A 15,059-nucleotide genomic window follows, 5' to 3' on the forward strand; every position below is an offset into this window, starting at 1 on the left:
ATTATGTTTTACAGCAATATTTATGTAAAATCTGGAAAATCATCAGAGATATGAGATGTACTTACTCAGTTTATGCATCTATGTTTCATCTTTGATAAATATATTGGGCAAGAGTGCAATACCAAATGTGGTGCAACTAGGTTTTCATGTCAGCATGCACCTGGTGCAAGTAAGAAGAACTTTTGTAACTTATCCTGTATTATTCCTTAATGCATATACTGCTTTCTTTTGACAGATGACTTGTGAAGATCCAGGGTAGAATAGGTCTTCAGCAACCCATGCTCGCCATGAAAGGTGAAGATGCTTGTCATAAGAGGCGACTAACGGGCTCTGGTGGTTAGGCTTGCAGACTTGGTTGATACATGTCATTGTATTCCTACTGCGTGGGTCGATGCTCATGATGTCAATCACTGGATTATTTGGTCCAGACACATTATTTACAGACCACCGTCACCGTGATTTTGGAGATCATTCTTTGCAAGCCACTACCTGCAAAACATGGCTTTTGAGGACATAGAAGGTGTCTACAGTTTTGGCCTTTTGGTCGTCGCCAAGCAGGTCACCACTAACAGCTCCAGTTTTCCAGAGCCATTTTTACTCACAGTTATAGTAAAAAGAGGTCTTGCAAATAAGCTATTGCTGTGAGCAGCTTGCTTAAATGCAGCCAGCTAAATAGGAAATTCATGTGAACAATTATTCAAAAGCCAACAATGCCTATCTGAGGATTCTAAACATTGTTAAAGTACCCTTGCGTCTACCAACTTAATGTACATTAAGTGTAATGTGTTGAAACTAAGGACTCCATTCTCAAGGTGTTCCAATGTGTCATCATGGAAAAGTGTGTAGCTTTGCTTGGAGTGAGTGAGTTTGATTTTATGACGCTGTTAGCAATATTCCAGCAATATCACGGCGGGGAATGAAAATGTTTGTGTAAACTACATTCCTGAATAAATGTCAAGGGTTTCTTTGGAGACGTAAGATAGTAACATTGTTTTGGTGATGTGTCAAGGTAAACATTTTAATACATTTAATAGGCTATTCTCAAATGGCTGTGAAGTTCTGGTGCTGAGGGTAGGCCAAAATGTCGTGGCCAAAGAACTCAAGCTGCCATATTGTTTTCAGCACACGACCAATGTTCTCCATGAAATAAACTGATCCACGAGAAATGGCTATGATACTTCCAGCTTTTGATGGGGATATTCAAATTATTCAGTGAGAAATTGATTTCTAATGATTTGAATACATGTAAATAGAATTGGATCTGTAAATATCTCTGTAACATTGAGTAGTAAGGGTCCTAATTCCCTCTCAACAGTGAGTTTGATCACAGTCATGGTTGGCAGTTTCAATAACATTGATCAATGCATCCAGTGCAGTTTAACCTGTGATTTGGTCTAAAATCATAAGAACAAGGTTGTGCATCTCCATAAATTTATTCCACATATGCACAAATAGTTTGATAATGACATAACACAACAAAATGTACCAAATAAAGTTATAATTAAAAAGCCACATTATATGACTAATTAACAAAAAGATCCATGCAAATTTCCCTTGACCATGTTGACAGGAAATTCAACATGATACCTACATTATTCCATAGTAACCAGAAACTAATGACACACCACTCACACACATCACATTCTGAAGTCTCTCACTCAGTAACATGATTATTAAATCAGAGACGTGTTATGTCAAGATGAAATATTTTATGTGGCAAGACTAAATGATCAACAACACTGACTCCCAGAACAAGCATATGAAGACATAATATGAAAAGTGTTCTCTGTTACACAAAGGGGCAATAATACAAAACAATTATCTCTTGGCCACAAAATCTTTTATATTCATAATACATTTACATCCTCATCTTTATTCTAAAACTGTAATGGTAAATTTAATACATACATGACATCATTCTGGGAAAGACAGCTTTGAAGCCATGATGTGAAGACATATGACCATTATATTCTTTGACCTCATGTAAAGCAATAGATTCGGAAACGAAGTAGCAATAATTGATTGATTTATGATCACCGAATCATAATGCATGGACAGTGACAGGCGATCAGTATCCCATGTTTCCATGTAGTCAATCTCCCCTCAAGTATAACACACACATACACACACGCTCTCGCACACACACTCACATCACCTCTCGGACTGACACACTCTGTAGATGTATTCCCACATACAACATCTCCAGCTGCATCAGACGGCCTTGACCTCACTTGAACAGGAAGCTGAAATCAAAGAAATTATGGTGAGAAATATGCCAATTCATTACTCATTCACATGACCAGTAAAACAAACAGTAGTAAACAAAGGTTATATATACAGCTTCCCAACTTCATCAGAACCAATGTCAGTTGATTTTATTAGGCCAAGTTTGTTGGTCATCAACAAAATGAATAGCAGACGTTTGAAAATCAGACACTCTTGCATCATAAGTTTGTTTAACGCCACACCAAAATAATTCCAGCTACCGGTATATGATGGCAGCCTGTAAATAATCAAGTCTGGACCAGACATTCCAGTGATTAATATTGTGAGGAACGATCCAGGTCGTTGGGGTACGATGACACACCACCAACCATGTCACCGAGTCTGACTAGCCGTTCCTTTTGGTAGCCTCTTATGACCAGCTAGGTTGACGAGGGCCTATTCTAACCCGAAATCCACACTGGTGCCTAAATAATTTGCATGAATGTTCAAACAGACCTGTAACATATACAGGTGTCCCACAAGTTGTATCCAGTTTAATTCCAAATTACAAGCTTTGGCAATCTGGAATGCAGGACTGATATCCTTATATAAAGCCCTTGATCTGAACACTGATGGAATATGCAACCTACTAAGGAGCTTGTCAAGGAAAGACAGATAGAGAGATAGGCCATAACACAAATAAATCTGGGGCAGGAAATCCAGTGGTGAGCTGCATGATCAACGCCATCGGGCAGGTGACACACTGTCGCCACCAGGTTACTCAGTTACTGTTACATACGCAGAGTACTCGAATCTACCCTGGAACATCCATGGGGAGGCAAATGACTTACCTGTACGGGTAGCCCTGGTACTTGGATCGGAACACAGAGAGGAGGAGGCTGAAGAATATTGCCACACATCCTAGACCGACCAGAGCCAAGACTACAACAAGAAAATGAACAAAACTCATCAACAAGAAGAGTCATAAACATGAGACAAGTAATTTGTGGCAATAATCAAGTCTGTCGGTGTATAATATATCTTGTTATTCATCATTCCACTCAGCACTGTTCCAGCTGTATGATGGCTGCCTGTAAATAATCAAGTCTGGACCAGACAATCAAGTTATTGATTTTATTGGCAACAATGACAGGTTTTCAACCAAGTCAGTGAGTCTGACAACCCAATCCTTATGTCACTTGTTACGACCAGCATTGATTATTGGAGACCTATTCTAAGCCAGAATCCCCTGGTTGAGACAAGCACAGTTGGTCACACACATTCAAGTGTACACAGATCCATCAACAGGGGTAATAATGAGCTATCAGCATATTGCAGTGTGATTACACTATTTCCCCAAGTTTTAGTCAGTTGAGCTAAAAAGGCATCACCAAAGAGAACAAGTCGTTTTTGTTTTATCAGTCCTAACTTGTAGTGAGTGAGTGAGTTGGGTTTAACGCCACTTTTAACAGTATTCCAGTTATATTGCGGCGTGTCAGCTTAATGTGGGAGGAAAGCCCGACGTGATGCAGGTCTCAGATGTTTACTACTTCGGTGAAACCCACGAGCACGGGTATGGTGCTGATAAACCTAGAAACATAATCGGGGCGAACCGGGATTCGAACCCACAATCATAGGTTTCTGGCGGGCCCAAGGGATGCAACTCTGCACAGCGAATCGCGGCGCCTTAGACCGCTGGGCCGACCGTGCCCCCTCCTAACTTGTAATGTTCATACAATTCCTCCCTACGACAGGTAAAACACAACTTACTCCGCTTCTTCCCGGGGTCCCCCTTGAGTGAGTGAGCTTCGTTCATCAGGATGAAGCCGAACACGACAGCCGTGTCTGGGCAAGGTCAAGGTCATCTCACAATCACTTTGATGTGTCACCTCACAAAAGATGCAACATATACACAACAGACTCAAAATATGTTTATTGAATTATTATGTACCCATTTTTCTTACGCAAGGATTCCTTCAAATCTCATTAAATCAGATGTTGATTCTTTCTGCAGCTGAACAAAGATCTGAGGACATTGCATTACAGGTCATGTCAGACTGACCTTTTACAAACTTTGACAGAACAATGAATTGATCAACAAGAAGTTGACATCAGCCAATCAGAAAGCAGTTTTCTCTAGTTTTCCTGCACTGCTTGATTGATCAGTATTTCAGCTATATCACAGTGTCTTAGCTTGAAGTGATGCAGGTCTCAGCCATCGCTCACTTTGATGAAAGTGTTTCAATAAACTACCTAGAATAAATGCATGTGGGAGTATAGGTTATAAAAAATGGCCCATCTGGCAACTGATTTTAAATAATCAAAGGCATTCTGGCCTTTGGGTTGGCCATGGACCTTAGGGCCATCAGTTAAGGGGCAGCCCATACAGGTATGTGAGTAGCAGTCTGGCGGAAGGATACTGAGAAGCATGACGATGTAGGTCTCCATGATGAACTGGCCTTGACTGCTGCCGTGGATGTAGTGCTTAAACATACAGTAACCATGGTAACAAAACACTGATTACTGGAGACACAAAAGCGTGACTGAGTTTGTCTTAATGCCACTTTAAAACTATTTTAGTGATATCACAGCATGTCAGCTTGATGTAAAATGAAATATAAAAGTGATAGATTAAAGTAGATAAATATATCTAATAGAGAGTCTGTTTGAACAAGAATCCTATTTGTGCCAACACAAACATAGATCTACACATGAATATGTTATAATCAATAACGTTCAGACATGTACATGGTACACATTCTTACAGTTGTACGAGTGAGGTAGTTGGGTTTAATGCTGCTGTCAACAGTATTTCTGTTATATGACTGCATGTCAGCTTAACGTGGAAGGAAAGCCCGAAATGATGAATGGCATTTACAACCCACAAGCACAGGTATGGTGCTTACAATCCAAGAAACATAACCAAGACAAACCAGGATTTGAACCAGGATTTTGGTTTTTGCCATGCCCAAGGGACACAACTCTGCAGAGCGAATTGTGTCATCTTGGACATGTCAGATGACTGGGCCACCTGTACTCCTATTTTTCAGATGTGATTCGTGTAGCAAATGTACTGATAAATTCAATTATTAGTTTTTTGCACTAATCGGTAAACATACTAAATGCTAGTTCATCCATAGAAGCAAAAACAAGCTTAAGTGTTATGATGACCATACTCTACAGGCATGTGATTGAAAAATGACAAAATCAGACTGAAAAGAATTAAAGAAAATCCAAAGATACATATTCAACATTAAACATCATAATCAAGAAGATGAAATTTTGACTTTAGACGGAAATATTACATGCCTATATTTAGCCAAATTGTCATAAAAATGTAGAGGAAGTACTTCTCCCACAGTCATGATGAATACCAACTGAGTTGACTAAATTTGCACAACATATATTAGTCAACCCTGACACACAACACACAAAGCCAAGAGGAATTTACATGCATGGTGTATCTACTTGCAAAGATACTATACTATAAGCTGTTAGACAGCTATAAAACTCACTGTAGGAATGTGCCGCATCTAATTCTTACAAGAATATCAGGCCTAAATGTTCAAAAACAGAAACTATTCAACCATAATGCTTATCATCTTCCCGAGGCAAGAGAGTTAACTGACTATAAAAGTCCAGTTTCCACCCTTGCCGAACTAGGCTGGTATTATGGAGTTACATTTTGGCTGGACTAACGAGTCTATGCATAATCCAATCAAAATTGAGCACCAAATTTGAAATTCGGTTCGTAAACTGTTGAGCAGATTTCAATCGATTGCAGGATTTGCAAAGCATGTGCACCGCCAACTTGTTGTCAGCAGATGTTTTCCAAATCTTTTCATGTTTTTAATCAAAGTGCTCACGTGATTTGATGCATTCGCGATGTAAGACCCGTTTTATCACAATATAGATCTTGATTATCGATCAGATTATCCTGACTTGGGCGCCCCAATTTTGTGTGAAGCAAACGCAAGTGATACGAGAGGTGGAATTTGATTGGTCCATAGGAGAGGCTTAGAAGGGACATAACTGGTAATAGCCACTGGTAGCGCTAAGATCGAGCCCAGTTATTCCAGCCTAGTTCGGCAAGGGTGGAAACTGGACTTTTAAAGTCAGTTAACTCTCTTGCCTCGGGAAGATGAATGCTTATCAGTAGTAAACTAAGATGTTCAGACACCTACCACTTCTCAGATTTCATTGTTAATTTTGCCTAAAATGTTTAACATAACTCCACTTACCTTTTCCATATACAATATTTAATCAATTTTATTTTCAACCAAAATGTATGCTGGGTATAGTTCTGTTTTTATTTTATTTTATTACTAAAAGGAGATTGAATTCATTGTCAACAAGAAACAGTTACAAGTGAGTCAAAATTTAACAAATTATCAGCAATATCTCAGTTGCCATGGCTACAAGTAGATACACAAGCAGTAAGCCAGTATCCTCCCTCCTATTCTGACAAGCAATCACAGCTATTATCTTAAGCCCAGAAACAGGGAGGTCCGGACAAGAGGAGAGACTTGAACATGATACAAACCTCCCAGGAAAACTGGTGTCAAATTTAAAACAATGGTTTCATCAAACATGCAAAGAAATGCTGATGGTAAGCAATAAATAAGAATTATTACATGTCCACAATGTAAGATATGAGTGCAAAAAAGTACAAATAGTCTTATAAAATATAAAAATTGGTTCTCTGGCAATGACTTCTGAAAATATAGTGTGGGCGGGTGTGTTTTGGGGTTTTGTTTTTTTTAGTGGGGGGAGTTCGGGAAAGTGCCTCCCTACGTTAACAAGCATACAAACTGCTATTGCCGCCATGACCATAACACGAGATGTGCAGTAAAGCAGTGCGCATGTAAAGGGAAGTAACTGCGTGCTATATTGGATTACATCTTTTTTCAGTATTAGGATTTTTCAACAGAATTTTTAAAATTGAAATAAAAACGAAAAGTGAGGCAGACTTTATGATGATGTGAGTGGTGCCTGAGAACCAAGACTAATTTTTTTTTAGCCTTACACATTAATGTCTCTAAATGGACATGATGTTGTTTTGAGTGCAGCACATGCAACATATAGAAATAAACCAGACAAATTATCTATCACACGTACAAACAGAAAACGGCTGTCAGGATAATAATTTTATAGACAAGACTAAAGCATGTGTGAAATTTATGAAAACAACAGCATTATTAACTACTCACCATAGCCCCAGTGTGGGGGTTGCGGTGCATGAGAGGGGGGCCACGGATGTGGTTCCACATCTGTCCTGATGTCATGGCAAATATCACAGCCTGGAGATAGAGATAAACACCTTTGTAATCATATCAAGAGTGAGTGAGTAGGTAGAACGCCGCTTCAAACAGTATTTCAGTTATATCATGGCATGTCAGCATGATGTGGCAGAAACCCAAAGTGATGCAGGTCACGCTTGTTAAACTGACGAGTATGGGTATGGTGCTGACAAAATCCTAATCAAGAAAGCATAACATAATATGACTGTAAGGATGGAAACAAACCACCAACTGTTAAATCTGCCATCTTCAAATCTTCAACACATGCTTAATGAGGGGGGGGGGGGGGTTTGATTCAAACAGTAATACAGTAACCTCATGGCCCCCCCTCCCCCCAAACACCCATCCCCCTGACACACCCGTTCCCTACAAACAAACGACGCCTCCAGCAACATACCAAAGCTCCAATTCCCCAGGACGTCTTGTTGTACAGGAACTCGAGGTTGTTGCGCTTCAGATACAGCAGTCCTCCAATCAGGGAGAAGAGGAGGGCCAAGGCCAGTGTACCGGAGTAATTCGGAGGACGGAATACACGGATCTGAAACAAAGCAGTTAATGTAAACTTGCCTACTTGCCAGTGCACTCCTTAGATGAGAGGATCATCCATTGTACTTTCTTTCATATTGTAATAACACAATTATGCATTCTATAGATCTTGCTATCTCTTCTGCTTATAACACGACATTTATAACTGCTACCTGTATATCTGTTCTTTCACCAACCCATCTTGCGATCTGTTCTGTTTATAACACGACATTATAACTGGCAACTGTTTATAAGTTCTTTCACCTTTCATCTTGTGATCTGTTCTGTTAATAACACGACATATATAACTGGTACCTGTATATCCGTTCTTTCACCAACCCATCTTGCGATCTGTTCTGCAGCAAACCCAACCCTGGAACAAACAAGTTACACATGATACAAAACTACAAATTACCATGAAAATGAACATTTCGGGATAAATGCAACATCTTTATGCTTACCTAACATTACATAGTGCTTTAGCTTCCCTATCTTTCACAGACAGACAGTACTGGAACAGACAGACAGTTGAAACAGACGATAGCCCATGCCTGATATCCCGGAGTTATCCACCTTGACCCGTATCCCCATATTCTTCACTGTATGGCTGCAAGTGCAGCATAGACAGTAGTGCCAGAATGGTAAGGTGGAGGAGGTGGATGAAGTACGGGTTGGCCTAAAGGTGGTACATCCGGTATAAAAACACTGCATTTATCCCAAAATGCTCATGTTTTACTTAACTTGGACACTACAAAGTGCTTTATTCGACGGACATGGAAGGCAGGCTTACTGCGATAAGCGCCAGTCACACTGAGGAAGCACAGTGTCAGACAAGGACCTCTCCAGGAGGCAGCGACGTAGCGGCTCCATCCTCGCCAGGCTACAGGATATCACGCAGGTCACGCCCTCTTGGAACAGAACAGTGGTCTGAAGGTAGAGAGAACATCGCTTGACAATGGGCCAAAGCAAGGCTTTTCGCATCCGGCTCTGGAGCAAGGGGGAACACAGAACCAATATTTTGCGAGGTACCAATGGACCAGTACCCAGCACCCCAGAATGTTTATAGAGGATAATCCGGACTGAAATGTTGGTGTTGAGGGCCATCATGGATGACAGCACACGGATCTCGTGTGGGTTGTTTGCCGACAGGGGTGCCCCATGATATGCACAAAGTATAGCCGATTGAAGCCAAATGGAGACGTGTTACGGATCACCTCCATGGAGACACAGCTAGAACTAGGAAGGAACAACCACTGGTGCTGTCATCGATGCTGCTGGAACACCTAAAGTTATCGATGGAAGGCCCTAACAGGACATAATGTGAGTTCCACGTCATCATCTGAGCGACAATCTCTAACATTTTTGGGATTTGAAACTGACGATCAGATTTTCCCGGATGTTGATTCATAGCGACAAAGTCCCAAGAAATACCAATGTGGATCAGGCTGTGAGGTTGCTGATCGAAGCTGACTCGGGTGACATCCACAGGGCTTGAAGTTCACTATACCTGGCCACCGTGGCAAGCACCAGGAGAAAATAAGTCTTAATGGCGAGTTCTACAAAGTCAGATGATCATAAAGGCACCTGAAGTAAGTCTCGCAAAACAACATTGAGGTCCTAAGCTGATCTTCCAGCCTAACACCCGGACAATGACGAAGAGTTCAGGCACTGAGGCCAGACGGGAACCAGGAGCGATCTTCAATACAGAGTTGAGAGCCACGAGGTACGTCGCAATAGTGGAGCTAGGAAGGTGAGGGGACTGGCTTGAAATAACAAGCCACAAGCCACAAGCCACAAGCCACAAGCCACGTGAGCCACTTGTCATGATAGAGGGAATGAGTTGAGGAAAGATGAGCCTTGATGGTGTTCTCAGCCCGAGTTGCGGAAGATGTCTCATCTTCCACAACTCGGGCTGAGAACACCTTCGCCCTCAGTGACTTTTGGAGTCATGCCATGGCCCAGATCTGAACAGGGAGTTCATTGGTCAGAAGAAGCAGACAAAAGGTCTCCTCTAGCTGAGACGCAGACTTCAAGCCTTTCTTGTTGACGTAATACACTACTGTGGAGTTGTCTGAGGCGACCAGGAGACAGCTGTTGTGGAGGAAAAGGGAAAAGATATATGCCAGTAATGCCACCAGAAAATGTCAAAAACGGATGAAAATCGGTAAGATGACTGTTCCAAAATATATGTCTGTCGTAAGGCTGACAATGAAGAATATGAAGTGATACGGGGCAAGGTGGATAACTCCAGGGTATCAGGCACGTGCTGTAGTCTGTTTCAATGTCTCTCTGTTCCAGTACTGTCTGTTTGTAAAAGGTGGGGAAGCTAAAGTACTATGTAGCATCAGCTAAGGTAAAACATGAAACAATCTGTAATTGGTCTTAGTCCATAATAAGAATAATCACAAATGTAATTGAAATGATCCCATTTGGGCCTGACATGGAATCAGAGACACAGGAATGAGATACCTATAGCTTCTAGGTTATCACAGATAAAGTAAACATACAGGGAACAGGATACCCTCTAACATGAGGGTTTGACCCTGGTCCAAGACAATTGTTTGTTTGTTGTTTCAGGACACACTCAGCAGCATTCCAGCTATATGACAGCAGCCTGCTTAATCAAGACTGGACCATACAATCCAGTGAATTAAATAATGGGCAACAACCCATGCCATTGGGGTACTATCACAAGTGATGAAGTCACTGAGTCTGACCACCAGATCCAATAAGTCGCTGCCCCTTACGAAAAGCTTAGGTTGCTGGAGACCAATTCGAACCCAGAAACTCTATGGTGTCCAGAACACAGCAATTGTTTTGGCGGGCTATTTGTTATACTGCTTAATGTAGTAAATAATTAACTTCAAGGTACAACTGGTGCTTAGTGAATTGTGAACATCTGAGTTCTAGCCTCATGGTGTCGACTGACTGTTCACCCAGCAGTGAATGGGTACCTGGTCGGATGAGATGGCAATACGGTTGTTAACTTTCCAGCACCTGACAGGTTGCTTGGGCTGTATATTACCTAGGGAGTTGAGAATGATGGTTGAGTGCACGCTGATCGATTGATCGGGGTAATATTATAATAGTATAGGACTTTGAGCCTGACCCTGTGGTATGAATATAGCGCAACATAAACAGTCCTATTATTAATTATCATTATCATTATTATTTTTAATATTATTATTATTATCCTTGAACATGATGTTGACCCTATGCGTACCTGTTGATGTCTAGAGAGTCTCCCTTCTTTGGCTTGCCCTTGGGAGGGAAGTGCATAAACACCGGAGCAGTGTTCAGCTTCAACTGAAAGGTTGACAGACATAAGAGTAAGAGAGTATGATATTAATGAGCAAATTACAAAATTACTTTTTTTTTAAACTTTGATGAGTCATTTAATTTAGTGCAGATCCAAAGGACAGTTGTTAGTAAATGCAGAGGCATAAATTGAATTTGTGGTTTTATATCTATATCAACATAATTATGATTATATCAAAATAATAATGTGCACCAATGATTATGTTGTAAATGAAATGGTAGCAGAAGCTATGCAACACTCACATTCTGGAACACATCTGGTCCCTCGTCATAGTCAACAAGAGCAAAGAAGAGTTTGTTGGAGAACTGCTGGGAATAGCGCCACGAGTTGGCCAGGATGGTGTACTCCTCGTTGGCCTGTCTGGAACACAACAAACATTTTCACAATAGTCACTAGATCTAAACAGATCTTGATTTCTGTTCTGCATGAGTGAGTATACCACAACACAGGATACCAGACATGGATGTGTCCCCTACGCTGATATTGCTGGAATATTGCTGGAACATTTCTGGAATATTGCAGGAATATTGCTCAAAGTGGCATAAAACCAATCCATGCTCACAATCACCTCAGAAAAGTCAATTTTTAGTATTTAATATTTTGCCATACACGCTTATTTAAAATTATTACTAGGGCTGGGACGGGCGACTCAGGTACTCGGATCGGGTGGGCACTGAATAGGCCCTGGGTACCCACAGGACTACCCGGACCCGTGGTTAGTCACGTGAGATATTGTTTAATGACAAAAATTATTTACAACTCTATGTTTAAACTACAAGTCACTAATTTTCGCAGTTCTTTCTGACTACTACGCCCAATCCTTCTGACTTTTTTTATGTTTGAATACAAATAAAACTTCAGTCAACTTCAGTGTATGCATGACCAGATTGTTTTAAACGTGTATCTGAACACATTTTGCCAGGGCTACAGTCAAACTTTTCCCAATTGGACAGTTTGTACCTACCTCTTGAGAACTACAGCGGGTACCTGGGTAGGGTTGGTAATAGGTGGGTGGGTACCCAGGTAGTAAATTTGGACTCGTCCCAGCCTTAATTATTACTCATAACATTAAACTCATCAAATTCATTTCATGAGAGATACAGAAATCTATCATTGTCAATGAAATTGATTATTGTTTGTTTGTTGTTTGACGTCACACTCAACAACATTCCAGCTGTATGGCGGTGGTCTGTAAATAAGTCTGGACCAGACAATCCAGTGATTGACATCAAGAACATCGATCGATGCAGTTGAGATATCATGAGATGCATCAAGTCAGATGTGTATGTGAAACATGTGCATTCATACTAGTAATATAGCCACACGGAGTCACTATTTACAAAATAGGGAGATAATGCTCAATATAAGCAGAAGCAATTACTTTGCTTGTGTTTGAATAGTTTCAAATGAAAAAAAACTCATATGATGTTAAACTATGTCCAGTCAAAGCTCCACATATTCATAAATTTCATCATGTTACAATACATTATTAACTTGCAGAAACTTCAAGTTCTGAAGAAGTATTGGTGTACATGCAATTAGTTTCCTGTTGGATGCATCACGTGACTAGCAGCATTGTCAATTTGATCTCAGTGACATTTTATCCACGTAAGTAATTCATGAAAAAAATGTCTAAAATTGTAATTTGGGAAGGACAAACATAATAGAGTAATATTATGCTCAAAAGCGTAATGGTTGGCATCTCTGCCTTATCTCGATAGTCGCCTCTTATTACATTGCTGAAGACCAATTCTAACCCGGATCTTCACAAGAAATGAAATCGATATAATACCAGTCCTCCAGTGCTCTAACTGCCTTTAGAAAGAGTTTCTGCATCACTCTCAGGTAGACTCACCTGCACACGGAGCACTGCCTCTGTGCCTGCAGGGCTGTCAGCATCACAATCATGGAATAGTTCCTGGGTGCTGTCTTCACATACTGACGAAACTTGTCACCAGTCAAGCGTATAACCGATTTTTTCATATTCCATTCAGTCAGCTGTTGAACTTTATCACCAACTGATTCCTAAAAAAAAAAAATACATTCCTTCAAAGTTTCATGAACACATCGATAATCAACAAGGGTGAAAACACTTAACAACTTAAAAGTCCAGTTTCCACCCTTGCCAAACTAGGCTAGAATTTCTGATCTGAAAGGGGCACCTTACCCTAATGGTCGTAAAGGAGTGATCAGAAAGAGGATCCAAGGGCTAAGGATTAGTTTTGGGTAATCTACCCTAACCCTAATAAAACTAACCCTTAGCCTAAGGCTTATGATCGAAGAGACACGCGAGGTCTCTGTGAAGCGAGAGCCAGTCGGCAGCCTGAGCCAATTAGCGCTACAGTAAGCTGCGCCCGGTAAACTGCATTGTTACCAATGCATTATATGGGCCGTTTAGATGCATATATCCATATATATGATACAGTTCGGTCTAAATTATTTTATCTAAATTATTTCCTTCATGGTGCGGTCGAGTGTGCGCGAAATCTGAAGGTATAGTCAGTCAATTTGTTTGCACCACCAACTGGTAGCATGTGCTTTATGACGATAACTCTGCATTTTCTTTATGCGTTCTACATCTGCATGTGCAATGCACGTACCTCTTTCTTCTTGTAGTTTTGTCCTACAGTTGTCAAACAAATAGAAAATAACACCAAAATGCCAAAGCTTGCCCTGGCCTCCATGTTGCCGGCGGATGTTGACGTGGATAAGACAATGGATGCCATTGGATAAAACTTCGACCCAATCGGTGCTTGCGTTATATTTCTAGGTTGTGTCAAGTCGAAGTTGCGAAACTTCACTTTCTTTTCAATTTATACCTTCTAGAAATTACTTGAAATATTTGTTGTATTGGTCTTCAATAAGTAAGACAGTTTCTTGATATATGCTGTTTCTTTAATTTCCCTAGGGATAATATATTGTTATTTTCGAAAGGAAGTTTCTTAAACAGAAAAGATTACTTATTTTTTTGGCATATTTTGAGAGTACGAGCTTCGGGAAATACGAATCTCGGCTCTCAAATGAATTCATTTTGTAAGTTCCGAGTCTTGGTGATGAACTTGAATGCAGGAAGCTCAGATGATCCGTAATTCCGAGTTATGAGTAGGGTATTCTCTCTATTAATTACTCATTGCCTCAGAAATATTGATTTCTTGATCTCTTTCCTGTCAAATCAGCTCAGTTGTCCTATTGTTTGAAAGACGTCACATAAGTCGTTTGTGACGTCATGTACAATACATGACATCTTAAATTATTTGCGACAAGGCATCACGTTGCTAGGGACCTCTTCACAAACAGTGAAAATGATGAAACAATTGTAAGGAACTAGCCAATCAGCAACAAGCAAACATAATAATGCTCAGGGAGAATTACAGAAAATATGTTTACTTCTCGATGTGTAACTTGGGCCTATGACCCATATTACTTCTGAATAAACTATTACAAAACTACCCATGTTTTTTGGTTCGTTATCAAGGATCACGCTTATAGTTTCAAAACATCTTGATGTATGACTATAACGGCTTTGAGAAGATTTTTGAAGACGTTCAGAAACTATACTTTAAAACGTGTAGGGTTTTCGTGACGTAAATATATGAATACCGTTCATGCTTTCTTGACAGTTCATATATTAGAATGGGGGGAGTGGAGTAGCCTGGTGGTTAAAGCGTTCGCTCGTCACGCCGAAAGCCCGGATTCGATTCCCCACACCG

The 15,059-nt window shown here is 40.5% G+C and overlaps 1 protein-coding gene across 2 annotated transcripts; it reads right to left on the reverse strand.

Moving 5' to 3' along the window:
- Nucleotides 1-1,414: 1,414 nt before the first annotated feature.
- LOC139449446 (dolichyl-diphosphooligosaccharide--protein glycosyltransferase subunit TUSC3-like) lies at nucleotides 1,415-14,045 on the reverse strand. Of its 2 annotated transcripts, XM_071230845.1 has the most exons (11): nucleotides 13,950-14,045; nucleotides 13,205-13,374; nucleotides 11,592-11,709; nucleotides 11,254-11,336; nucleotides 8,346-8,403; nucleotides 7,903-8,043; nucleotides 7,416-7,505; nucleotides 4,626-4,689; nucleotides 3,976-4,050; nucleotides 3,057-3,147; nucleotides 1,415-2,243 (listed from the first exon to the last, which is right to left on the reverse strand). In XM_071230845.1, exons 1-11 carry the CDS (start codon nucleotides 14,031-14,033, stop codon nucleotides 2,228-2,230), a joined length of 990 nt encoding a protein of 329 aa, XP_071086946.1. In that variant the 5' UTR covers nucleotides 14,034-14,045; the 3' UTR covers nucleotides 1,415-2,227. The 2 variants fall into 2 exon arrangements, with proteins under 2 accessions (XP_071086946.1, XP_071086947.1); XM_071230846.1 differs by lacking the exons at nucleotides 1,415-2,243; nucleotides 3,057-3,147; nucleotides 3,976-4,050; nucleotides 4,626-4,689 and adding an exon at nucleotides 4,696-6,760.
- Nucleotides 14,046-15,059: the final 1,014 nt, after the last annotated feature.

The sequence above is a fragment of the Haliotis cracherodii genome, unplaced genomic scaffold (genome assembly GCF_022045235.1).
Source record: "Haliotis cracherodii isolate W230 unplaced genomic scaffold, xgHalCrac1.p SCAF_8, whole genome shotgun sequence".
Taxonomy (NCBI): Eukaryota; Metazoa; Mollusca; class Gastropoda; order Lepetellida; family Haliotidae; genus Haliotis; species Haliotis cracherodii.

Excerpts from the sequence above, each read along its gene's own strand:
- LOC139449446 (XM_071230845.1), bottom strand. The coding sequence starts at position 14,033 with ATGGAGGCCAGGGCAAGCTTTGGCATTTTGGTGTTATTTTCTATTTGT. Across the intron at positions 7,506-7,902 it reads CCTGGGGAATTGGAGCTTTG|GCTGTGATATTTGCCATGAC; the intron begins GTATGTTGCTGG and ends CTCTATCTCCAG. Across the intron at positions 3,148-3,975 it reads GGACCCCGGGAAGAAGCGGA|TCTTGGCTCTGGTCGGTCTA; the intron begins GTAAGTTGTGTT and ends TTCTTGTTGTAG.